Raw genomic sequence first — 27,831 nt, 5'->3', positions numbered from 1 at the left:
CCTAACCCTAACCTCAACCCCCTAACCTAACCCTTACCTCAACCCCCTAACCTAACCCTTACCTCAACCCCCTAACCTAACCCTTACCTCAACCCCCTAACCCTTACCTCAAACCCCTAACATAACCCTTACCTCAACCCCCTAACCTAACCCTAACCTCAACCCCCTAACCTAACCCTTACCTCAACCCCCTAACCTAACCCTTACCTCAACCCCCTAACCTAACCCTTACCTCAACCCCCTAACCCTTACCTCAACCCCCTAACCCTAACCCTTACCTCAACCCCCTAACCTAACCCTTACCTCAACCCCCTAACCCTAACCCTTACCTCAATCCCCTAACCCTAACCCTTACCCCAGTCACTCCAACACTCTGACAGTCACTCCAACACTAACAGTCAATCTGACATGAACAGCTTGTGAGACAGACTGTCTCATATATGTGTTTGTTACAGGCTACACTGGAGGTGTAAACAAAGGGGGAAGATAAGAAGTTATCTTTAGACAGTGACGGCAGTGTTCTGTCTGTTATGATAGTCTCTCCTGCTGGCATCTCAATCCTCCATCACTTGTAAAATAGACTGGCTTGTATGAAATGTTATGTGTTTGTGTGAATTGGAGGCAACAGAGGATGACGAAATGATAGAATGACTGCAAATGAAGATCCTATAATACAGTTCATAACGGCAGCCGCTGTCTCTATGACAACTCCCCCTTTCTTTCCTGTCTCTATGACAACTCCCCCTTTCTTTCCTGTCTCTATGACAACTCCCCCTTTCTTTCCTGTCTCTATGACAACTCCCCCTTTCTTTCCTGTCTCTATGACAACTCCCCCTTTCTTTCCTGTCTCTGACAACTCCCCCTTTCTTTCCTGACTCTATGACAACTCCCCCTTTCTTTCCTGACTCTATGACAACTCCCCCTTTCTTTCCTGTCTCTATGACAACTCCCCCTTTCTTTCCTGTCTCTATGACAACTCCCCCTTTCTTTCCTGTCTGTATGACAACTCCCCCTTTCTTTTCTGTCTCTGACAACTCCCCCTTTCTTTTCTGTCTCTGACAACTCCCCCTTTCTTTTCTGTCTCTGACAACTCCCCCTTTCTTTCCCGTCTCTATGACAACTCCCCCTTTCTTTTCTGTCTCTGACAACTCCCCCTTTCTTTTCTGTCTCTGACAACTCCCTCTTTCTTTTCTGTCTCTGACAACTCCCCCTTTCTTTTCTGTCTCTGACAACTCCCCCTTTCTTTTCTGTCTCTGACAACTCCCCCTTTCTTTTCTGTCTCTGACAACTCCCCCTTTCTTTCCTGTCTCTATGACAACTCCCCCTTTCTTTCCTGTCTCTGACAACTCCCCCTTTCTTTTCTGTCTCTGACAACTCCCCCTTTCTTTTCTGTCTCTGACAACTCCCCCTTTCTTTCCTGACTCTATGACAACTCCCCCTTTCTTTCCTGTCTCTATGACAACTCCCCCTTTCTTTCCTGACTCTATGACAACTCCCCCTTTCTTTCCTGTCTCTATGACAACTCCCCCTTTCTTTCCCGTCTCTATGACAACTCCCCCTTTCTTTCCTGTCTCTATGACAACTCCCCCTTTCTTTATGCAAACTCTCTTTGTTGGAAGTCAGTAGTTCAACTCATTTACATGCATTGTTTCTCTGCCAGTTTGGTTTAATCTCCGTATCTCTTTTACAGCTTTTCTTCTTGGATAAAACAAAATAAAGAATTATTGCTTTTTTTTGCTCTCTGTGCAGCATTTCATCTAATTACTGACATTTGGTCCTGGAAATTCCTAATTTAGTGGACATATTAGATGTAAAGTTAAAAAAAAATTACGCATATGATTGACTGCTGAATGCCTTATCAAAGAGCTAGTTGGTTTCTACTTCTCTCCTCAGTTTGATGGGTGATATACTGTTTCATAATAATGCTGACTTTTTGTTGGTGTGACGTATTCGCCGGGAGTCAGGAATCAGGTGCAGAAGCTGACTTTTTAACAATGAAACGATACAAATGAACAAACATGAGAAGCGTACTGAACGTGAGAGGAAACAATACCACCTAATGACTGATGACAACTGAGGGCTAAATAAAGGGGGAGTAATCAACGAGAAAATTAGGACCAGGTGTGTGTAATAATGGGGAGCAGGTGTGCGCAATGTGGGTTGCCAGGTGTGCGCAATGTGGGTTGCCAGGTGTGCGCAATGTGGGTTGCCAGGTGTGCACAATGTGGGTTGCCAGGTGTGCGCAATGTGGGTTGCCAGGACCGATGGTTAATAGACCGCTGACGTCGAACGTCGGAGGGAGGGAGCAGGAGTAAGAGTGACTGTTGGTTCTCTCTTCAGTTATATGGATTATATACTATAACATAATAATGCTGACATTTTGTTGTTTTTTTTCCTTTATTTTCTCAGTTTTACCATCAACAACAAACAGACGTTCTTCTCCAACTCCACCAGAAGCAGAATAGTCCACCATGTTCTCCAACGCACCAAGTATGAGGACGGGAAGTCTAAGATGGGTACGGAGCTACACTATCTACAGTGCCTTCGGGAAAGTATTCAGGCCCCTTGACTTTTTCCACATTTTGTTACGTTACAGCCTTATTCTAAAATGGATTAAATCGTCCCCCCCCCCCCCTTTTCAATCTACACACAATACCCCATAATGACAAAGGGAAAAAAATGATCTATTAAAAACAATAAACTTAAATATCACTTTTACATAAGTATTCAGACCCTTTACTCTGTACTTTGTTGAACCACCTTTTCCAGCGATTACAGCATTGAGTCTTCTTGGGTATGATGCTACAAGCTTGGCACACCTGTATTTGGGGAGTTTCTCCCATTCTACTCTGCAGATCCTCTCAAGCTCTGTCAGGTTGGATGGGGAGCATCGCTGCACAGCTATTTTCAGGTCTTTCCAGAGATGTTCAATCTTGTTCAAGTCCGGGCTCTGGCTGGGCAACTCAAGGACATGAATTGACCTTTCCCAAAGCCACTCCTGCGTTGTCTTGGCTGTGTGCTTAGGGTCGTTGTCCTGTTGAAAGGTGAACCTTTGCCCAAGTCTGAGGTCCTGAGCTCTCTGGAGCAGGTTTTCATCAAGGATCTCTCTGTACTTTGCTCCGGTCATCTTTCCCTCGATCCTGACTAGTCTCCCAGTCCCTGCCACTGTAAAACATCCCCACAGCATGAAGCTGCAACCACCATGCTTCACCGTAGGGATGGTGCCAGGTTTCCTCCAGATGTGATGCTTGGCATTCAGGCCAAAGAGTTCAATCTTGGTTTCATCAGACCAGAGAATCTTGTTTCTCATGGTCAGAGTCCTAGGTGCCTTTTTATTCCAAGCGGGCTGTCATGTGCCTTTTTACTGAAGATTGGCTTCCGTCTGGCCACTCTACCATAAAGCCCTGATTGGTGGAGTGCTGCAGAGATGGTTGTCCTTCTGGAAGGTTCTTCCATCTCTACAGATGAACTCTGTAGCTCTGTCAGAGTGACAATCGGGTGCTTGGTCACCTCCCTGACTAAGGCCTTTTCTTTGCTCAGTTTGGCCGAGCGACCAGCTCTAGAAAGAGTATTCAGGTTCCAAACTTCTATTTAAGAATGGATGGAGGCCATCTGTAAATGTTTGTGAGGGTTTTAGAGGCCAAGCCAAATTTCTTTAGTCTGCTGAGGTTGAAGAGGTGCTGTTGCGCCTTCACCACACTGTCTGTGTGGGTGGACCATTTCAGATTGTCAATGATGTGTACGCCGAGGAACTTGAAGCTTTCCACCTTCTCCACTGTGGTCCCATCGATGAGGATAGGGGCGTGGTCCCTCTGCTGTTTCCTGAAGTCCATGATCAGCTCCTTTGTTGACGTTGAGTGAGAGGTTATTTTCCTGGCGCCACTCTCCCAGGGCCCTCTCCTCCTCCCTGTAGGTTGTCTCGTCATTGTTGGTAATCAGGCCTACTAGTGGGGGGTGGCTGTCAGGAAGTCCAGGACCCAGTTGCACAGGGCGGGGTTCAGACCCAGGGCCCTGAGCTTGGAGGGTACTATGTTGTTGAAGGCTGAGCTATAGTCAATGAACAGCATTATTACATAGGTATTCCTCTTGTCCAGATGGGAATAGAGCAGTGTGCAGTGTGATGGCGATTTTGATCTTCTGTGGATCTATTGGGGCGGTAAGAAAATTGAATTGGGTTTGGGGTGTCAGGTAAGGTAAAAGTGATATGATCCTTAACTAGCCTGTCAAAGCACTTCCTGATGACAGAAGTGAGTGCTACGGGGGAGGTGGGGGGGGGGACAGCAGACTGGGATAAGGAGAGATTGAACATGTCCGTAAACACTCCAATCAGCTGGACTGCGCACGCTCTGAGGACGCGGCTAGGGATGCCATCTGTGCCGGTAGCCTTGTGAGAGCCCACAGTCCTTGGTAGCAGAAAGTTGAGTAGCAGTGGTCAAATGTTTTTATCAGCGCGAGTACTACAGTCAATGTGTTGGTTGCGTTTTCCTCTTTTAATTTGCTTTGTTAAAATCCCAAGCTACAATAAATGCGGCCTCAGGATATATGGGGTTTCCAGTTTGCATAAAGTCCAGTGTAGTTCTTTTAAAGGACGGTTGTATTGATCTTTCCTCATGCTCTTCCTCATGCTCTTGAGGAAGACTATATTTAACAGTAACAGCAGTGGCCACAGGCAGAACATCACTACCGGTTTCCATCGACTTCTCTGATCGTAGAGGATCAAATATGATTTCAACATGTTGACATGAGGCAGCCACGTTTTGTTTTTGTCCCTGTGGTCCGGTGTGGCGATGATGTAATCCAGATTTATTTAGTACTATTCACTATGGGGTAAGGGCCTGAAAAGTAAGCTTGCAACGGGTAACAAAACCAGGACTTGGTCAACTCACATCGAAAGTGCGGTTTTGGGGCTTTTTTCGATTTCATTTTCCATTTGCGCCTTCTCCGGTTTCTCCCTGGTGCGGTGTAATCTGTATCGAAAAGAGCAGTTCAGTTTTTTTTGTTTAAGGTGTTGCCCTGCAACAACCTCTCTCTCAGCAAGATCAAACGAATCTGACATGATGTCCAAACACGTGCTAATTAAGACTTAAAACCGAGAAATTCCTGAATAAACTCCCACACTGCAAACAGTACAAGTGGCACCTGTTCAGCCCAATCTTTCTCAAACTCAAAGGAGTAAACTCTCAACATAAACTTGATAATCTGATAATCTCTCAAGATCTCCTTAAAATGGTAGGGCACAAGAGGGGCAATGGGTAACACCCAATTGCTGTAGCACTTGCTGGGAGACCTTTGACATAATATTCGGAACCTTGGTCCAATTGCACTACCTTCGGAAGTCCAAACGTTGAAAATAATTACAGGGCCTTAACAACACTGGATGCTCTGATTTTCCTCAGTGGAATGGCCTCAGGGAAACGAGTGGTAGAGCACGTAATGGTCAAGAGAAACTGGTTACCACTCTTTACTTTGGGCAAAGGACCAACACAGTCCACCAGAACCCTGCTGATAGGTTTGTCAAAAGCAGGAATAGGCAGCGAAGGTGTGACCGGTACAGCTTGGTTCAGTTTACCCGTCTGGTGGCAAACACGACAGGATGAACAGTAAGACACAACATCCTGTTTCAGACCAAGGCAGAAGAAGTTACACAAGATACAGTCCATACGTCTTGTTGACCCCAAGATGGCCTGCCATACTACTACCGGGAGCCAACCTCAGTATCTATTGGAACAACAATTTGAGATACACTGGACCAATCGTTTTGCGCGAGAATGCCATTTCCTCAGAACACCATCTCTGTCAAAGTAACGTACACAAACTTTATCAAACTCCTCCTCTTGACATATCTCAGCAAAAAGAGGGGAGAGGGGAACATTTCTACTCTGTTCAGCTGTTTCCTAGACATCATAGTGTCAACTGTAGAACCCAGGGGCGAAAATCTGACATCAACTTTGGAGGGGACAATTACATTAAATTTTCTCAAGAGCAATTCTTGAGGGGGACACCAAAAGTAGTGCTGTAACACATAGCCTACGTTGTAATATGTTAAATGTATATTGAGGAACCATACTTACTACTACTGGATAATTGATAGGTACAGTAGTTAACAGAAGGGTTGTCCCAACTTGTTCAAATGTTTAAATCATCATAATACTACTACTAATAATAGTTATAGCAGTGTTCCTTATCAGTCCAGTATGTCTGCAGGTATTTGGATTTACAACCAGCAATACCAAGAAAAGCCAGTAGGTGGCAATGGTACTGTACACTGTATGGGTGCAGTTTTCGTAAATACAATGAACATGGTGTGATCTCGTCTAAAATAATCTCCATTGAGTAACATCACAAAGTGTTTCTCCGTATTGAATTGACCTTTTAATTTTACTTTTTCTGATACATTTATAAAGTCATTAAATATGTGCCACTGGCCTGAGTCTACTACAATAGCTTTACAAGAACAAAAAGCTAAAAATAAGTACAGTTCTAAAAGCAAAATAACTACTTCAATGAATAACGCAAATAAATCAACCAAAATATCCTTCAGTCTGTGTCTCAACTCTTCAAACAGCAGCTATGGACAAGTATGTCACACAAAGTATGACATTTTAAATAAAATAACATGAAATAAATAATTAGTAAGTGTACTGTCATGTACTAAAGCCTCCTGAGGACCTCTGCTGCCTCTCCACTGCTGCTACAGGGGTATTTGTTGTGAAAGAGAGGGATCTGCACTGAAAGAGAATATATGTTTAGCTCTGGGTACTGATCTAGAGACTCATCCAACTCCCCCGTGAGAAGCGCTCTTTCCAACTTTTGCAGGACGTTTAGACTGTCCTGGTCAGAACGGTCGCCAAACTGAACCTCCACACCATCCAACACAAAAAAATTCTGCCCTATAGTGATACACTGCTTTGCCAGCAAATCGTCTTGAGTGTGTCTCAATGGATTCAATAGAGTCAATCAATGTTGTTGCTTTCTCATACAGTGCAAGGTAGCTTTCGTCATTTCTCTTGCCCCTAAGAGATGACCGTACACACTCGACTGCAGCCTGCATACCAGAGACAGTCTGAGTTTTCTTCTGCAGTGAAATGTTTAGACATTCAAGCTCTCCAAGAACAGCAGAGGCAAGTGTGAGGCCCAACACAGTCTTGCCTTTGCTGAAGTGCTCGAATAAGCCACTGGCGGTTGAAGCTGTCTTGGATGCAGTTGTTGCCATCTCCTCTAGGCTGCTTAGTACCTGCTCATACTGCCCTAGCACAGCTCTAATAGCAGTATTCCGCACAGTCCACCTCGTTGGACATAGGGGTTTCAGGGTGGTCAGATTTGTATCTTTGGACGTGGCAATTGATTCAAACATGCTCTTAAACTTTCCTGACTGGCCATAGAGGACACCTAACTGATGGACCCAAGAAAGGGAATCCCGGATCAGTGGGGAGGCTGTGCAGCCAGCCTGTGTAATCAGATTACACAGTGTGCTCCACAATGCACATAGAGGGCTAATGGCTGCTGCCTCCTCACAATTGCCTGTGCACCTGTGTATTTTCCTGCCATGTTTAGAGTCACCATCGTAGCTCTGCCCACATAAGCCAGACATGGGCAAATTGAGCCTCAACAACACATCAGTTGCCACTTTCGCAATGCCCTCGCCTGTTGTCTCCGACACCCTGTATAGCCCAATAAACTCCTTGTGAGGGACAAGGTCATGGTCAACATAACGCAGGCAGACACTCTCCTGTTCAGCACCAGAGACATCTTGAGTACCATCAACAATTACTGAAAATTGTACAATCGGAAGAGACCTAATCTCAGCTGCAATGCCTTGAATGACTGTATTGGCCATGATGTTCAGAATTTCATTCTGTACTCCTAACTACCGGTACCCAAAACTACACAATTAATCAAAACAGCAATACCATTGCCTTAAACAAATCTTAGTTCAGTCACCAGTTTAAGTTGAGAGTGGGGGTATCTATGGCATTTTCCAATTATGTCCCTATTTTACAAGATAACAAAAAAATTAGAACCTTTCATAATGTTGCCAAACAAAGACTCAACAAACTTACCTGAGACTCCCTGTCTCTGCCAGTCTGTCCCTGCATATCTGTCCACAATTCTGCTGTCTGTGTGCCATCTGTTGCCTGCTCTGCCTAATGACATCAATGTGAAACATTTCTATTAGCATTTCACTTCTTTCTTATGAACATTTTATCAACTAGTCTTTGAGATATTAGGCTACTAGGGTTCTTACTTTGCGTTTTGGTGTACTGAAAAATACTCTGATGTCCGTCTTTTTTCTTTTTTCTGACATTTTTCTACCTGGCTGGCTACACACACACACAGTGTGAAGGTTATTTACAGTAGGAGATGGGCTTCTATCATCTTATCTTCTATCATTCTATATGGACTTCGATCTAAAAGGTAGCTAGCAAATGTGAAACGGATTAAAATGACAAGAGTTGACAGCTGTATGAGTTCACCATTTACACAACATATGCTGCAAACTTTTGTAATTTTAATAGTTTGTTTCATTTTGGCTGGCTTCCAACAATAGCTGAATTTGCAAAGCTAGTGAGCACCAATTCCGTTTCAGTGGTGTTTGCTATAATCTTTGCTACCCGGGTTAAATAAAGTTGAAATAAAATAAATAAAAGTTCCCTTGCAACAATTTAGCTTTTGCAACGAGACCATTAAATATATTTAAGACCATTGTCTTAAAATTAGAACCTGTTCAGTTTGGATTTCAGTTTATCGCTAACCTTATCACAGGGACTTTGAAGCACTAACTTACATCATCTGCATGCTGATTTCGGAATAAATTGACGATAGCAAAGATTCCATCTTTGACGAGGCCACATAAATGGAATAGGTACTAGCTAGCTTAATAGTTAATATTTGCGCGCTACCTCTGCATATTCAGCTAGTGTGTGTGCGCGATTGACTGGCTAACCTCACGTCAGTTACGTTCATTGAGTGCCTTTCAGACAGTAGATACGACCTCTCTGTTACGGAGCAAGCTAAGGAACTGGCAGTGGATCAAACCATTGTGAGGCAAAGGGTGGGGGTGTCGCAATCTTTTGAAACTTAAAAACGCGCTATTGTCTATAATCAGCACAATTGCTTTCATTGCGTATTATTCATATTATTTAAATTACATAAATATGTTTCAGTGATATATTGGGGGGGACAAATCATATTTTTCCCAGGATGGGGGGGGTCGTGTCCCCCCCGTCCCCCCCGGGATTTCCGCCCCTGGTAGAACCCTCTTTTCCTTCAGCGGTCCTACAAACTTGCTCACCATGGTTGGATCGCTGACTTCCTCCTCAACACTAAAACTTGCTCCCGGGAAACTTTCTTAGGACATAACACATGTAACTGCTCATGCAGGGAACACTCGAGGGTACTTTTCTGATAACCCATCAGTTTCCTCTACTCTGGGTTTCTTACAAACGACAGGGTTTGGCACGACCTTCCCTCCAGCCAAATCGTTTTCCCAAAATGAATGAGACCCCTTTCACCGGTAGGCTAGGCCTCACTCCAACGACAATGGCCCCAGAAATAAGATCAGAATCGAGGTCCACATTTATACAAAGGAGCTTCGATGCAACCCATCTCCACGACTTGTACTAAACACACTGTAACCAGTTGCTGAAATGTCAGACAAAGGCAAAACACACCCTCCAAAATGAAGGATGAGGCTGCCCCAGTGTCTCGCAGTATCTTCACCGGATGCTTGTAATGCCCTGGCCACAGAGAGGGGTTTTTTGTTCTTTATTTTGGTTAGGCCAGGGTGTTACATTGGGTGGGCGTTCTATGTTCTTTTTCTATGTTTTTTGTATTTCTTTGTTTTGGGCCGTGTGTGGCTCCCAATCAGGCACAGCTGAAGTTCGTTGTTGTTGATTGGGAGTCACACATAAGGAGCATGTTTTTCCTTTGGGTTTTGTGGGTAATTGTTTCTGTTCAGTGTTTTGCACCTGACAGGACTGTTTGGCTGTCAGTTTTCTTGTTTTTTGTATAGTGTTCACGTTGTTCTATTAAAATCCTAATGATGAACACATCCTCCGCTGCGTATTGGTCCACCTTTTCTGACGATGACTTCTCTGTTTCATCTGACGACGAAGACAGCCGTTACACTGCTTCACAGTATCGCCACTCTGCAGAGACACGAACCAATCTGAAACAAAAGGCGTCATGTGAAATCCATAGATTTATTAATAATTAATAATAAATAACTAATTTATTTATTTCAATTGACTGATTTCCTTTTAATGAACTGTAAATCTGTCAAATCTTTGAAATTGTGACATGTTGTGTTTTATATATTTTTTTTGTTCAGCGTGTATATACAGTGCAGAAAGTATTCAGACCCCTTGACTTTTTCCACAATTTGTTATGTTACAGCCTTATTCTAACATGGATTAAACAATTCTTAAAAACCTGTTTTTTGCTTTGTCATTATGGGGTATTGTGTGTAGATTAATGAGGGAGAATATGTTTTTTTTTGGGGGGGGGGGGGGGGGGTAAAAAGTTGAGGGGTCTGAATACTTTCCAAATGCACTGTATAACCCGAAAGGTTGCTAGATCGAATCCCCGAGCTGACAAGGTAATGATCTGTCGTTCTGCCCCCTGAACAAGGCAGTTAACCCCACTGTTCCCTGGTAGGCTGTCATTGTAAATAAGAATTATGTTCTTAACTGACTTGCCTAGTTAAATTTTTTTTTATAATAATAAACCTGGAAGCTGTATATGTAGACCTAGATTTGCCTTGATTTATGTTATGCCATCGAACATAAATAGCTTGTCATTGACCTTCTCTGTTTATATAATGTAATACTCATTACTACTGTAGTAGCTTTAGACAGAGGTCACCACCTGAGGATTCTGTCTAATTATGATGGGGTTTAGCAATGTATTTTGTGTCTTGGGAAGGGAAACTTGTATTGAGTTTTGAATTATAACATATTTCCAGTCTACTATGGTTCTGTTTGGTAGGACGATGTTAAGTGTTTTTCTTCTATTGTAGGTATCAACAGGTTATTGGGCAATGGAACATATGAGGCTGCATTTCCTCCACACGAGGTACGAACATCGTTATAATGATATTAAAATCGCATTTTTTTTTGTCACATGTGCCGAATACTTACTAACGAGCCCTTAACCAACAACGCAGTTTTAAGAAAAATAAGAATGAAGAAAAAATATTTACTAAATGAACTAAAGTAAAAAATAAAAGAGCAACAATAAAATCACAATAACAAGGCTATATACGGGGTGTTACGGTACAGAGTCAATGTGGAGGCTATATACGGGGTGTTACGGTACAGAGTCAATGTGGAGGCTATATACAGGGTGTTACGGTACAGAGTCAATGTGGAGGCTATATACGGGGTGTTACGGTACAGAGTCAATGTGGAGGCTATATACAGGGGGTACCGGTACAGAGTCAATGTGGAGGCTATATACAGGGTGTTACGGTACAGAGTCAATGTGGAGGCTATATACAGGGTGTTACGGTTTCAGAGTCAATGTGGAGGCTATATACGGGGTGTTACGGTACAGAGTCAATGTGGAGACTATATACAGGGTGTTACGGTACAGAGTCAATGTGGAGGCTATATACAGGGGGTACCGGTACAGAGTCAATGTGGAGGCTATATACAGGGGGTACCGGTACAGAGTCAATGTGGAGGCTATATACAGGGGGTACCGGTACAGAGTCAATGTGGAGGCTATATACAGGGGGTACCGGTACAGAGTCAATGTGGAGGCTATATACAGGGTGTTACGGTACAGAGTCAATGTGGAGGCTATATACAGGGGGTACCGGTACAGAGTCAATGTGGAGGCTATATACAGGGTGTTACGGTACAGAGTCAATGTGGAGACTATATACAGGGTGTTACGGTACAGAGTCAATGTGGAGGCTATATACAGGGGGTACCGGTACAGAGTCAATGTGGAGGCTATATACAGGGGTACCGGTACAGAGTCAATGTGGAGGCTATATACAGGGGGTAGCGGTACAGAGTTAATGTGGAGGCTATATACAGGGGGTACCGGTACAGAGTCAATGTGGAGGTTATATACAGGGGGTACCGGTACAGAGTCAATGTGGAGGCTATATACAGGGGGTAGCGGTACAGAGTTAATGTGGAGGCTATATACAGGGGGTACCGGTACAGAGTCAATGTGGAGGCTATATACAGGGGGTACCGGTACAGAGTCAATGTGGAGGCTATATACAGGGGGTACCGGTACAGAGTCAATGTGCGGGGGTACAGGTTAATCGAGCTAATTTAGGTAATATGCACAGTACCAGTCAAAAGTTTTAGAACACCTACTCATTCAAGGGTTTTTCTTTATTTTTGCTATTTTCTACATTGTGGAATAGTAGTGAAGACATCAATACTATGAAATAACACATATGGAATCATGTAGTAAGCAAAAAAGTGTTAAACAAATCAACATATATTTTATATTTGAGATTCTTCAAAGTAGCCACCCTTTGCCTTGATGACAGCTTTGCATACTCTTGGCATTCTCTTAACCAGCTTCACCTGGAATGCTCTTGTCATTCTCTTGAAATAATATTTTAATATTTCTATATGAACAATCCAGAAATAATCTAGACCTACATGCTTTTGAAAATTATTTCACAAGAGCCTTATTTCACATGATATACCTAAATACTTCCAACCACATAGGCTAATAAATAATACATTTTTCTTTAGTTTATGTCATTAACCTAAAAAAAGGCATCTAGTGCCTATGTTAGATTATTATTTTTTAACAATGTGTTATTGCACTCCAAAGGGATAACTTGAAATAACATGAAGGTTAATTAAATAATTTAAAGAAAAATATGATTGAAATGATAGACCTTTCAAATGTTTTATGCAACATTATTGTCTGCTTTAAAAAAAAAAAAATGCTTTAAACAACTCTGAATTGGTAAAAAAATATATGTTTTTTAAATATGCACACCAACATCAATCAATCAATCAATCAATCAATCAATCAATCAATCAAATGTATTTATAAAGCCCTTCTTACATCAGCTGATGTCACAAAGTGCTGTACAGAAACCCAGCCTAAAACCCCAAACAGCAAGCAATGCAGATGTAGAAGCACGGTGGCTAGGAAAAACTCCATAGAAAGGCCAGAACCTAGGAAGAAACCTAGAGAGGAACCAGGCTTTGAGGGGTGGCCAGTCCTCTTCTGGCTGTGCCGGGTGGAGATTATAACAGAACATGGCCAAGATGTTCAAATGTTCATAGATGACCAGCAGGGTCAAATAATAATAATAATTTATAATCACAGTGGTTGTCGAGGGTGCAACATGTCAGCACCTCAGGAGTAAATGTCAGTTGGCTTTTCATAGCCAATCATTCAGAGTTTCTCTACCGCTCCTGTTGTCTCTAGACAGTTGAAAACAGCAGGTCTGGGAAATGTAGCACGTCCGGTGAACAGGTCAGGGTTCCATAGCCGCAGGCAGAACAGTTGAAACTGTTGAAATTGGAGTAGCAGCACGGCCAGGTGGACTGGGGACAGCAAGGAGTCATCAGACCAGGTAGTTCTAAGGCATGGTCCTAGGGCTCAGGTCCTCCGAGAGAGAGAAAGAGAGTGAGAATTAGAAAGAGCATACTTAAATTCACACAGGACACCGGATAAGACAGGAGAAATACTCCAGATATAACAGACTGACCCTAAAAGAGCAACAACAACCCACAGTGAGGCTATTTTGATTTCAATGATATTGGAATCAATTTCGTGTTCATTCAATTGAGTTTTATTTGGCTACTGTCTTGTATTTTTTGTCTCAATATATTTCGTGATGTGTAGCCTAACCGGTGATCAATGATGTGCTAAATCTTAAATTAGCTCATTATTATAAGGTAAGCATTAGAATAAGCCGCCTTAATATTTGCAGCCATAAGTGATAATCCTTTCTTTCGACACATGCCTCAATTTAGCCAACATTCTAAACTGCACTTGGCCAACATTCTAAACTGCACTTAGCCAACATTCTAAACTGCACTTAGCCAACATTCTAAACTGCACTTAGCCAACATTCTAAACTGCACTTAGCCAACAAGTGAGGCAGTACAAAGTACCGGCTGCACAAAGCACGGGTGTAAAACATAACCCGGCGCAAACCAGCCGGAAGCGTGCCACCCTGACAATAAACAATTTCACACACAGACATGGGGGGAACAGAGGGTTGTATACACGACAGGTAATGAGGGAATGTTAACCAGGTGTGTGGGAAAACAAGACAAAACAAATGGAAAATTAAAGGTGGATCGGCGATAGCTAGAAGACCGGTGACGTCGACCGCCGAACGCCGCCCGAACAAGGAGAGGGACCGACAACAGGTCTACCTGTTGTGTTCAGCGCACGTGACAAATAAACTTTGATTTGATTTGGGGGCGTTGTATTTGGCATAGTCAGCAGGATTTGATTTATCAACTCCACCCGTTACATAAGGTTCTGTGTCTCTGTTTCAGGCTGGATACAAAATAGTTGGCTACAGCCCATACAGTATGGAACTATTCTGTCACTACAGATGTAGTATCTTAATTTGATCACCCTGTTGCAGGAGAACTTGTAGTGTATTTGAGGTTTCAAAAAAAAAGGCTTAATTATAATCCACATAATTCACATATCCCGTCGCGGGGGGGGGGGGGGTTATATTCCTGCTGTAGCAAACTGTCTCAATTTATGATCCTACATCTGGAGCCACCTGTTAATTCTCTACAAAATACAAAAGTAGATAGAGTAGTGGGACTAGACCAGTGACCAGCTGTCTTCCACTAATGTTCATTCTCTGTGTCCTTGTGTTCCAGGGTGGCTATAGGAGCCGACACCCTATTGAGACCCACGGTGCCCAAAACCACAGACACCTGCTGTACGAGAGGTGGGCTCGCTGGGGCATGTGGTACAAGTACCAGCCTCTCGACCTTATCAGGTAGGTGTGTGTGTGTGTGTGTGGTGGTGCACTCTTAGGGGGGAAAAAAGGTGCTATCTAGAATTTAAAAGGGATCTTCGGCTGTCCCCATAGGAGAACCATTTGAAGAACCCATTTTGGTTCCAGGTAGATCCTTTTGGTTCCATGTAGAACCCTTTCCACAGAGGGTTCTACATGGAACCAAAAAGGGTTCTCCTATGGGAACAGCCAAAGAACCCTTTTGGAACCTGTGTGTGTGTGATTTGTCAGGGAAAGAACCTCCACAGGGGGACCCCAGGCAAAGTTCCCCTCTCAGGAGTCCTATCTAAATTAAATACAGCAGACCATAGCTAGGTCTGAACCGGTCCAATGTACCAGTCGACCCATAGCTAGGTCTGAACCGGTCCAATGTACCAGTCGACCCATAGCTAGGTCTGAACCGGTCCAATGTACCAGTCGACCCATAGCTAGGTCTGAACAGGTCCAATTGGACTTCTCTCCTCTCAATTGAACACAATGAGGTCTGAACAGGTCCCATTTTAAAAGTCAACCCCAGTCGGGAGGTTTTTGATACTGGGCCTATATCTTGTTCACTGGGCTTCTTTCCTCTGTATGAAACACAACAAACACAACTGGGCTTCTTTCCTCTGTATGAAACACAACAAACACAACTGGGCTTCTTTCCTCTGTATGAAACACAACAAACACAACTGGGCTTCTTTCCTCTGTATGAAACACAACTGGGCTTCTTTCCTCTGTATGAAACACAACTGGGCTTCTTTCCTCTGTATGAAACACAACTGGGCTTCTTTCCTCTGTATGAAACACAACTGGGCTTCTTTCCTCTGGATGAAACACAACTGGGCTTCTTTCCTCTGGATGAAACACAACTGGGCTTCTTTCCTCTGTATGAAACACAACAAACACAACTGGGCTTCTTTCCTCTGTATGAAACACAACTAGGTGTTTTTTCCTAATCTATTTAGTTTGTTGGACTCCTGATGAAGGGTTATTGACAAAATGTTGTGGTGAGATGCAGTAAAATTGTTAGTTGTGCATCAAAGATCACGTCTGTTCAAAGAGTGTCTTCACTTTTTATTAATAGTTTTTTTTTCATTCGTCCATCAACCTGGAAACATGATAGGTGCACTTAATATACCTGTACTCATTTATATTAAAGGAGTTGCTTCCTTTCAGGCAAGTACAGCTGGGTCTGAATGGCTCCAATTTAATCAATGCATGTTGGGAGTTTTACTAATCTATTCTCTCTATTGGACTTTTCATGCACTACAGGCTTTACTTTAGGGAGAAGGTCGGCCTGTACCTCACCTGGTTGGTTACAAAGAACTTGTTCCTGCCAGGCGAATACAGCCGGGTCGGATTTTAAGGTCAACCCCAACCAAGCGTTTGCTAATCTATCTTGTTCATTGGACTTTCCTCTCTAGGCGTTACTTTGGGGAGAAGATTGGGCTGTACTTTGCCTGGTTGGGCTGGTACACTGGCATGCTGATCCCTGCAGCTCTGGTGGGTCTCTTCGTCTTCCTCTACGGACTCCTTACTATGGACACTAGTCAAGTCAGGTCAGTCAGGACACATCAGGGCAGGGGTTAAACTGGGCCGGGTCCCGCCGTGTCCGAGACCTGACACCAATGATCCAACGTAGAGCCAGGCGGAGCTGAGACCGAGTACCTTTGGTTATTTGAATTATCTAATGATCATTTTTAGTCCACATTTTCTACAGCCAACAACACGAGTAAGGAACAGCAAAAACAGACAATCCCATAGCACAGGGAGAGAAGTATGCATACCCAGTCGTTGTAGCACAGGGAGAGAAGTGTGCATACCCAGTCGTTGTAGCACAGGGAGAGAAGTGTGCATACCCAGTCGTTGTAGCACAGGGAGAGAAGTATGCATACCCAGTCGTTGTAGCACAGGGAGAGAAGTGTGCATACCCAGTCGTTGTAGCACAGGGAGAGTAGTATGCATACCCAGTCGTTGTAGCACAGGGAGAGTAGTATGCATGCCCAGTCGTTGTAGCACAGGGAGAGTAGTATGCATACCCAGTCGTTGTAGCACAGGGAGAGAAGTATGCATAACCAGTCGTTGTAGCACAGGGAGAGAAGTATGCATAACCAGTCGTTGTAGCACAGGGAGAGAAGTATGCATAACCAGTCGTTGTAGCACAGGGAGAGAAGTGTGCATACCCAGTCGTTGTAGCACAGGGAGAGAAGTATGCATAACCAGTCGTTGTAGCACAGGGAGAGAAGTGTGCATACCCAGTCGTTGTAGCACAGGGAGAGAAGTATGCATACCCAGTCGTTGTAGCACAGGGAGAGAAGTGTGCATACCCAGTCGTTGTAGCACAGGGAGAGTAGTATGCATACCCAGTCGTTGTAGCACAGGGAGAGTAGTATGCATGCCCAGTCGTTGTAGCACAGGGAGAGTAGTATGCATACCCAGTCGTTGTAGCACAGGGAGAGTAGTGTGCATACCCAGTCGTTGTAGCACAGGGAGAGAAGTATGCATACCCAGTCGTTGTAGCACAGGGAGAGTAGTATGCATACCCAGTCGTTGTAGCACAGGGAGAGAAGTATGCATACCCAGTCGTTGTAGCACAGGGAGAGAAGTGTGCATACCCAGTCGTTGTAGCACAGGGAGAGAAGTATGCATACCCAGTCGTTGTAGCACAGGGAGAGTAGTATGCATACCCAGTCGTTGTAGCACAGGGAGAGAAGTATGCATACCCAGTCGTTGTAGCACAGGGAGAGTAGTATGCATACCCAGTCGTTGTAGCACAGGGAGAGAAGTGTGCATACCCAGTCGTTGTAGCACAGGGAGAGTAGTATGCATACCCAGTCGTTGTAGCACAGGGAGAGAAGTATGCATAACCAGTCGTTGTAGCACAGGGAGAGAAGTATGCATACCCAGTCGTTGTAGCACAGGGAGAGAAGTATGCATACCCAGTCGTTGTAGCACAGGGAGAGAAGTATGCATACCCAGTCGTTGTAGCACAGGGAGAGTAGTATGCATACCCAGTCGTTGTAGCACAGGGAGAGAAGTATGCATACCCAGTCGTTGTAGCACAGGGAGAGAAGTGTGCATACCCAGTCGTTGTAGCACAGGGAGAGTAGTATGCATAACCAGTCGTTGTAGCACAGGGAGAGAAGTATGCATAACCAGTCGTTGTAGCACAGGGAGAGAAGTGTGCATACCCAGTCGTTGTAGCACAGGGAGAGAAGTATGCATAACCAGTCGTTGTAGCACAGGGAGAGAAGTGTGCATACCCAGTCGTTGTAGCACAGGGAGAGAAGTATGCATACCCAGTCGTTGTAGCACAGGGAGAGAAGTGTGCATACCCAGTCGTTGTAGCACAGGGAGAGTAGTATGCATACCCAGTCGTTGTAGCACAGGGAGAGTAGTATGCATGCCCAGTCGTTGTAGCACAGGGAGAGTAGTATGCATACCCAGTCGTTGTAGCACAGGGAGAGTAGTGTGCATACCCAGTCGTTGTAGCACAGGGAGAGAAGTATGCATACCCAGTCGTTGTAGCACAGGGAGAGTAGTATGCATACCCAGTCGTTGTAGCACAGGGAGAGAAGTGTGCATACCCAGTCGTTGTAGCACAGGGAGAGAAGTGTGCATACCCAGTCGTTGTAGCACAGGGAGAGAAGTATGCATACCCAGTCGTTGTAGCACAGGGAGAGTAGTATGCATACCCAGTCGTTGTAGCACAGGGAGAGAAGTATGCATACCCAGTCGTTGTAGCACAGGGAGAGTAGTATGCATACCCAGTCGTTGTAGCACAGGGAGAGAAGTGTGCATACCCAGTCGTTGTAGCACAGGGAGAGTAGTATGCATACCCAGTCGTTGTAGCACAGGGAGAGAAGTATGCATAACCAGTCGTTGTAGCACAGGGAGAGAAGTATGCATACCCAGTCGTTGTAGCACAGGGAGAGAAGTATGCATACCCAGTCGTTGTAGCACAGGGAGAGAAGTATGCATACCCAGTCGTTGTAGCACAGGGAGAGTAGTATGCATACCCAGTCGTTGTAGCACAGGGAGAGAAGTATGCATACCCAGTCGTTGTAGCACAGGGAGAGAAGTGTGCATACCCAGTCGTTGTAGCACAGGGAGAGTAGTATGCATACCCAGTCGTTGTAGCACAGGGAGAGAAGTGTGCATACCCAGTCGTTGTAGCACAGGGAGAGTAGTATGCATACCCAGTCGTTGTAGCACAGGGAGAGTAGTATGCATACCCAGTCGTTGTAGCACAGGGAGAGTAGTGTGCATACCCAGTCGTTGTAGCACAGGGAGAGAAGTATGCATACCCAGTCGTTGTAGCACAGGGAGAGTAGTATGCATACCCAGTCGTTGTAGCACAGGGAGAGAAGTATGCATACCCAGTCGTTGTAGCACAGGGAGAGAAGTGTGCATACCCAGTCGTTGTAGCACAGGGAGAGTAGTATGCATACCCAGTCGTTGTAGCACAGGGAGAGAAGTGTGCATACCCAGTCGTTGTAGCACAGGGAGAGTAGTATGCATACCCAGTCGTTGTAGCACAGGGAGAGTAGTATGCATACCCAGTCGTTGTAGCACAGGGAGAGTAGTGTGCATACCCAGTCGTTGTAGCACAGGGAGAGAAGTATGCATACCCAGTCGTTGTAGCACAGGGAGAGTAGTATGCATACCCAGTCGTTGTAGCACAGGGAGAGTAGTGTGCATACCCAGTCGTTGTAGCACAGGGAGAGAAGTATGCATACCCAGTCGTTGTAGCACAGGGAGAGTAGTATGCATACCCAGTCGTTGTAGCACAGGGAGAGAAGTGTGCATACCCAGTCGTTGTAGCACAGGGAGAGTAGTATGCATACCCAGTCGTTGTAGCACAGGGAGAGAAGTGTGCATACCCAGTCGTTGTAGCACAGGGAGAGTAGTATGCATACCCAGTCGTTGTAGCACAGGGAGAGAAGTATGCATACCCAGTCGTTGTAGCACAGGGAGAGAAGTATGCATACCCAGTCGTTGTAGCACAGGGAGAGTAGTATGCATACCCAGTCGTTGTAGCACAGGGAGAGAAGTATGCATACCCAGTCGTTGTAGCACAGGGAGAGTAGTGTGCATACCCAGTCGTTGTAGCACAGGGAGAGTAGTATGCATACCCAGTCGTTGTAGCACAGGGAGAGAAGTGTGCATACCCAGTCGTTGTAGCACAGGGAGAGTAGTATGCATACCCAGTCGTTGTAGCACAGGGAGAGTAGTATGCATACCCAGTCGTTGTAGCACAGGGAGAGTAGTGTGCATACCCAGTCGTTGTAGCACAGGGAGAGTAGTATGCATACCCAGTCGTTGTAGCACAGGGAGAGTAGTGTGCATACCCAGTCGTTGTAGCACAGGGAGAGTAGTATGCATACCCAGTCGTTGTAGCACAGGGAGAGTAGTGTGCATACCCAGTCGTTGTAGCACAGGGAGAGTAGTATGCATACCCAGTCGTTGTAGCACAGGGAGAGTAGTGTGCATACCCAGTCGTTGTAGCACAGGGAGAGTAGTATGCATACCCAGTCGCTGTAGCACAGGGAGAGTAGTGTGCATACCCAGTCGTTGTAGCACAGGGAGAGTAGTGTGCATACCCAGTCGTTGTAGCACAGGGAGAGTAGTATGCATACCCAGTCGTTGTAGCACAGGGAGAGTAGTGTGCATACCCAGTCGTTGTAGCACAGGGAGAGTAGTATGCATACCCAGTCGTTGTAGCACAGGGAGAGTAGTATGCATACCCAGTCGTTGTAGCACAGGGAGAGTAGTATGCATACCCAGTCGTTGTAGCACAGGGAGAGTAGTGTGCATACCCAGTCGTTGTAGCACAGGGAGAGAAGTGTGCATACCCAGTCGTTGTAGCACAGGGAGAGTAGTATGCATACCCAGTCCTTGTAGCACAGGGAGAGTAGTATGCATACCCAGTCGTTGTAGCACAGGGAGAGTAGTATGCATACCCAGTCGTTGTAGCACAGGGAGAGTAGTATGCATACCCAGTCGTTGTAGCACAGGGAGAGTAGTGTGCATATCCCAGTAGCTCTAGCACAGGGAGAGTAGTGTGCATACCCAGTCGTTGTAGCACAGGGAGAGTAGTATGCATACGCACAGGGAGAGTAGTTGCATACCCAGTCGTTGTAGCACAGGGAGAGTAGTGTGCATACCCAGTCGCTGTAGCACAGGGAGAGTAGTGTGCATACCCAGTCGTTGTAGCACAGGGAGAGTAGTATGCATACCCAGTCGTTGTAGCACAGGGAGAGTAGTTGCATACCCAGTCGTTGTAGCACAGGGAGAGTAGTGTGCATACCGCAGTAGTCCAGTCGTTGTAGCACAGGGAGAGTAGTATGCATACCCAGTCGTTGTAGCACAGGGAGAGTAGTATGCATACCCAGTCGTTGTAGCACAGGGAGAGTAGTATGCATACCCAGTCGTTGTAGCACAGGGAGAGTAGTATGCATACCCAGTCGTTGTAGCACAGGGGGAGTAGTATGCATACCCAGTCGTTGTAGCACAGGGAGAGTAGTATGCATACCCAGTCGCTGTAGCACAAGGAGAGTAGTGTGCATACCCAGTCGTTGTAGCACAAGGAGAGTAGTGTGCATACCCAGTCGTTGTAGCCCAGGGAGAGTAGTATGCATACCCAGTCGCTGTAGCACAAGGAGAGTAGTGTGCATACCCAGTCGTTGTAGCACAGGGAGAGTAGTGTGCATACCCAGTCGTTGTAGCACAGGGAGAGTAGTATGCATACCCAGTCGTTGTAGCACAGGGAGAGTAGTATGCATACCCAGTCGTTGTAGCACAGGGAGAGTAGTATGCATACCAAGTCGTTGTACCACAGGGAGAGTAGTATGCATACCCAGTCGTTGTAGCACAGGGAGAGTAGTATGCATACCCAGTCGTTGTAGCACAGGGAGAGTAGTATGCATACCCAGTCGTTGTAGCACAGGGAGAGTAGTATGCATGCCCAGTCGTTGTAGCCTACAACATTGTTAATGCAGTCGTGGGAAAACATAACCTTTTTGAAAGCAGTTTTGAAGGTCACTGTTAAGAGGAAGATCACTGAGCTTTCTGTTGTTACTAGGCTATACTTATTTGTCAAATGCACCATTTTTAAGAACCAGTTTTTAGCAGCGTCAATGGCGTTGAAATGCATGGGGACGACCGGGACTAAATGTAACGGGGTTCCGGTGTAACGGCCTACATTATATTCACAGGACATGATCCTTGGTTAGCTGAGTGCCATTCAAGTCATCAATATGTTGCTAACTAGCAACAAGATAGCCACAATTGTTTACACTAGAGAATTTGCGCTCTAGCTAACGATTAGCCACAATGTTTACACTAGAGAATTTGCGCTCCAGCTAACGATTAGCCCAATTGTTTACACTAGAGAGTTTGCGCTCTAGCTAACGATTAGCCCAATTGTTTACACTAGAGAGTTTGCGCTCTAGCTAACGATTAGCCCAATTGTTTACACTAGAGAGTTTGCGCTCTAGCTAACGATTAGCCCAATTGTTTACACTAGAGAGTTTGCGCTCTAGCTAACGATTAGCCCAATTGTTTACACTAGAGAGTTTGCTCTCTAGCTAACGATTAGCCCAATTGTTTACACTAGAGATTTTGCGCTCTAGCTAACGATTAGCCCAATTGTTTACACTAGAGAGTTTGCGCTCTAGCTAACGATTAGCCCAATTGTTTACACTAGAGAGTTTGCGCTCTAGCTAACGATTAGCCACAATTGTTTACACTAGAGAATTTGCGCTCTAGCTAACGATTAGCCACAATTGTTTACACTAGAGAATTTGCGCTCTAGCTAACGATTAGCCACAATTATTTACACTAGAGAATTTGCGCTCTAGCTAACGATTAGCCCAATTATTTACAGTAGAGAGTTTGCGATCTAGCTAACGATTAGCCCAATTATTTACACTAGAGAGTTTGCGATCTAGCTAACGATTAGCCCAATGGGGTACATGCAGATGGGCAACCCTCAGCCTATTAATTTATAGCCACTATGCTGCATCTGATAGGCTACATCAGGTGATAATGCTTATTGCTAAATAGCACACCTGACTGATAATACGGACCAATATGTTATTGGGTTCATTTATGGACGGGGGAAATTATATTTTAGATGTCAGCTTCATTTGATTTTCATTTATTCTGTAGAATGTCCTTTTAAAAAAAAATAAAGTCACCAGAACAGTCATTCTCCCCCAATAAATTGTAGGTCCATCTTCATCTCCCCCCCCCCCCCCCCACCCTTCGGTTGGTTTTTTTTTTCATGTCCTTTTTAGTATGTGTTTTAAAGACATGAATATCTGTCTTGTCTATTTTGTCCCATCAGTAAAGAGATCTGTGAGGCCAACACAACAATCATGTGTCCCATGTGTGAGCAGAACTGCAAACCCTGGAAACTCAGTGACAGCTGTGTCTATGCAAAGGTCAGTAATACAACCATGAAGCTATTCTGTTATCCACCTTGGTAGCTCTAGTACTGTAGTAAACAGAAGTACTATTGCGGTTAGCTAGTACTGTAGTAAACAGAACTGTAGTAAACAGAAGTACTATTGCGGTTAGCTAGTACTGTAGTAAACAGAAGTACTATTGCGGTTAGCTAGTACTGTAGTAAACAGAAGTACTATTGCGGTTAGCTAGTACTGTAGTAAACAGAAGTACTATTGCGGTTAGCTAGTACTGTAGTAAACAGAAGTACTATTGCGGTTAGTTAGTACTGTAGTAAACAGAAGTAATATTACTGTTAGCTAGTACTGTAGTCAACAGACATAATATTTCTGTTAGCTAGTACTGTAGTAAACAGAAGTACTATTTCTGTTAGCTAGTACTATAGTAAACAGAAGTACTATTTCTGTTAGCTAGTACTGTAGTAAACATAAGTAATATTACTGTTAGCTAGTACTGTAGTAAACAGACGTAATATTTCTGTTAGCTAGTACTGTAGTAAACAGAAGTACTATTGTGGTTAGCTAGTACTGTAGTAAACATAAGTAATATTTCTGTTAGCTAGTACTGTAGTAAACAGAAGTAATATTACTGTTAGCTAGTACTGTAGTAAACAGACATAATATTTCTGTTAGCTAGTACTGTAGTAAACAGAAGTACTATTGTGGTTAGCTAGTACTGTAGTAAACATAAGTAATATTTCTGTTAGCTAGTACTGTAGTAAACAGAAGTAATATTACTGTTAGCTAGTACTGTAGTAAACAGAAGTAATATTACTGTTAGCTAGTACTGTAGTAAACAGAAGTACTATTTCTGTTAGCTAGTACTATAGTAAACAGAAGTACTATTTCTGTTAGCTAGTACTGTAGTAAACATAAGTAATATTACTGTTAGCTAGTACTGTAGTAAACAGACATAATATTTCTGTTAGCTAGTACTGTAGTAAACAGAAGTACTATTGTGGTTAGCTAGTACTGTAGTAAACATAAGTAATATTTCTGTTAGCTAGTACTGTAGTAAACAGAAGTAATATTACTGTTAGCTAGTACTGTAGTAAACAGAAGTAATATTACTGTTAGCTAGTACTGTAGTAAACAGAAGTAATATTACTGTTACTGCCCATGAGGATCCCACTAGGGTTGGGGCCTATTACATTTCAATTCCAGTCAATTCAGGAAATTCCCATTCTTTTCAGTAGCTGGGTGTCCATCCAATTGGCGACAGATTTTCACGTGAATATTCTAGAATCCGCATAAAGGAAATATGCACATTTTCCCACCAGTGTTGTGTTTCCACCAAACAGACTCGTTGAGGATAAAAATCAGCGTGATCATGTAGTGCACACAAAATATACTTTTTTTTTTTTTTTTTCTTCTTCATGTACCAAATAAAAATCTAAAGGTCAATGTGTTTCCATCACATGTTCAACTCTACCGATACTTTTGTCGCAAAAACGGTTGTGTTAAATAGCAAAAGGGACAATTCCCGGTCTTGGCACCTACGCTCTAGCCAACAGCTCGCAGATACAGTGCTAGGTATAGCCTACATCATGAGATTAATATGGATTAAGAGCGATCATTTTTTTTTTAATGTATTTATAAACTTCCTGTTTCCAAACTTCCTGTTTCCAACTTGAAAACTGTGAATTGAAACGTAGTTAATGAGAAAAATGTGGAATTGGATTTAACTTTCTGAATTGAAATAGAAGCTCATCCCTGAATTGCAGCTATATGCTAAACTACAGTGGCAAGAAAAAGTATCTGAACCCTTTGGAATTACCTGGATTTTTTTGCATAAATTGGTCATAACATTTCATCTGATCTTCATCTAAGTCACAACAATAGACAAACACATTGTGTTTAAACTAATTACACACACAATTATTGGATTTTTCTTGTCTATATTGAATACATCATTTAAACATTCAAATCAAACTTTATTTGTCACGTGCGCCAAATACAACAAGTGTAGACTTTACCGTGAAATGCTTACTTACAAGCCCTTAACCAACAGTGCAGTTCAAGAAGAGTTAAGATTCACAGTGTAGGTTGGAAAAAGTATGTGAATCCCTAGGCTAATGACCTCCAAAAGCGAATTTGATTCAGGAGTCAGCTAACCTGGAGTCCAATCAATGAAACGAGATTGGAGATGTTGGTTAGAGCTGCCCTGCCCTAAAAAAACACTCACAAAATATACGTTTGCTATTCACAAGAAGCATTGCCTGATGTGAACCATGCCTCGAACAAAAGAGATCTCAGAAGACCTAAGATTAAGAATTGTTGACTTGCATAAAGCTGGAAAGGGTTACAAAAGTATCTCTAAAAGCCTTTATGTTCATCAGTCCACGGTAAGACAAATTGTCTATAAATTGAGAAAGTTCAGCACTGTTGCTTCTCTCCCTAGGAGTGGCCATCCACTCATCACACATCACTAGGAAGGAACACACAACACTATGTGTGGAGAAAACAAAGGCACAGCACACCAACATCGAAACCTCATCCCAACTGTAAAGTATGGTGGAGGGAGCATCATGGTTTGGGGCTGCTTTGCTGCCTCAGGGCCTGGACAGCTTGCTATCATCGACGGAAAAATGAATTTCCAAGTTTATCAAGATATTTTGCAGAAGAATGTAAAGCTATCTGTCTGCCAATTGAAGCTCAACAGAAGTTGGGTGATGCAACAGGACAACGACCCAAAACACAGAAGTAAATCAACAACAGAATGGCTTCAACAGAAGAAAATACGCCTTCTGGAGTGGCCCAGTCAGAGTCCTGACCTCAACCCGATTGAGATGCTGTGGCATGACCCCAAGAGAGCGGTTCACACCGGACATCCCAAGAATATTGCTGAACTGAAACAGTTTTGTAAAGAGGAAAATTCCTCCTGACTGTTGTGCAGGTCTGATCCGCAAATACAGAAAACGTTTGGATGAAGTTATTGCTGCCAAAGGAGGGTCAACCAGTTATTAAATCCAAGGGTTCCCATTCTTTTCCCACCCTGCACTGTGAATGTTTACACGGTGTGTTCAATAAAGACATGAAAAAAAAACGTATTATTGTTAGTGCGTTATTAGTTTAAGCAAACTGTGTTTGTCTATTGTTGTGACTTAGATGAAGATCAGATCAAATTTAATGACCAATTCATATAGAAATCCAGGTAAATCCAAAGGGTTCACATACTTTTACTCTATGCTGACCAACTCAGTGGCCTTGTGGTTAGAGCGTCCACCCTGAGTTTGGGAGTTCGGTCCTTGGCCGAGTCATACCAAAGACCTGTAAAAATGAGACCCAATGCGTCTCTGTTCTTGACACTCAGCATTTATGAGCTAGATTGGGGCTAAGGCCCTGCGATAGACTAGCGTCCTATCCAGAGGGTGTAGGCCTACTTGTACATCAAGCTGCCTCACACTACAGAAACAGGAGATGGGAGCAGGAGCCTATGAGCCGTTCCAGCATGTGCACAGCTACTTACTATGCTGAGCTTTCATGACTGGAATGCTGAGCTTTCATGACTGGAATGCTGAGCTTTCATGACTGGAATGCTGAGCTTTCATGACTGGAATGTTGAGCTTTCATGACTGGAATGTTGAGCTTTCATGACTAGAATGCTGAGCTTTCATGACTGGAATGCTGAGCTTTCATGACTGGAATGCTGAGCTTTCATGACTGGAATGCTGAGCTTTCATGACTGGAATGCTGAGCTTTCATGACTGGAATGCTGAGCTTTCATGACTGGAATGCTGAGCCTTCATGACTGGAATGCTGAGCTTTCATGACTGGAATGCTGAGCTTTCATGACTGGAATGCTGAGCTTTCATGACTGGAATGCTGAGCTTTCATGACTGGAATGCTGAGCTTTCATGACTGGAAAGCTTAATGGATATATGACCTGCCATAAAATATATTAGATTTTTTTTATAACATTTTATTTAATCTTTATGTAACTAGGCAAAAACAAATTCTTATTTACGATGACGGCCCTACACTGGCTAAACCCAGACGACGCTGAGCTAACCCAGACGTGCACCACCCCACTGCCGGTTGTTATACGGCCTGGATTCAAACCAGGGTGTCTGCAGTGCCTTAGACCGCTGCGCCATTTGGGAGCCCAATGGGCTGTGGATATATTTCCAGGCAAATGGGAAGTGGGCAGAACTGGTTGAAAGGACATCATTACAACCAGTTTTGCCTGCTGGGATGTCATCGATGTTCGTGTCCTCGTTCCAGCAGGTAATGACAGTATTGATTCCAACCCAAGGGAATTGTTTATTTACCTCTGTGTTTGTTTCTGCAGGTGACCCATCTCTTTGACAATGGAGGAACTGTGTTCTTTGCTATCTTCATGGCTATATGGGGTAAAGACATTTTTCTCAGTTTCTATCTCTCTCTCTCTCTCTCTCTCTC

At 43.9% G+C, this 27,831-nt stretch overlaps 1 protein-coding gene across 1 annotated transcript in view; it reads left to right on the top strand.

The window, feature by feature from the left end:
- The window catches only part of LOC106594065 (anoctamin-3), a 113,953-nt gene that overhangs the window by 50,327 nt on the left and 35,795 nt on the right, over positions 1–27,831 (top strand). The window contains exons 9-14 of the mRNA XM_082956642.1: positions 2,410–2,516; positions 11,018–11,073; positions 14,841–14,962; positions 16,387–16,521; positions 23,313–23,409; positions 27,722–27,782. Coding sequence (XP_082812768.1) covers positions 2,410–2,516; positions 11,018–11,073; positions 14,841–14,962; positions 16,387–16,521; positions 23,313–23,409; positions 27,722–27,782 — 578 coding nt within the window. The remainder of the gene's footprint in view (positions 1–2,409; positions 2,517–11,017; positions 11,074–14,840; positions 14,963–16,386; positions 16,522–23,312; positions 23,410–27,721; positions 27,783–27,831) is intronic.

Source organism: Salmo salar, chromosome 10 (assembly GCF_965601325.2).
Source record: "Salmo salar chromosome 10, fSalSal1, whole genome shotgun sequence".
NCBI lineage: Eukaryota > Metazoa > Chordata > Actinopteri > Salmoniformes > Salmonidae > Salmo > Salmo salar.
The sequence above is the reverse complement of the archived record's forward strand: the minus strand, read 5'-3'. Positions and strand labels throughout refer to the sequence as shown.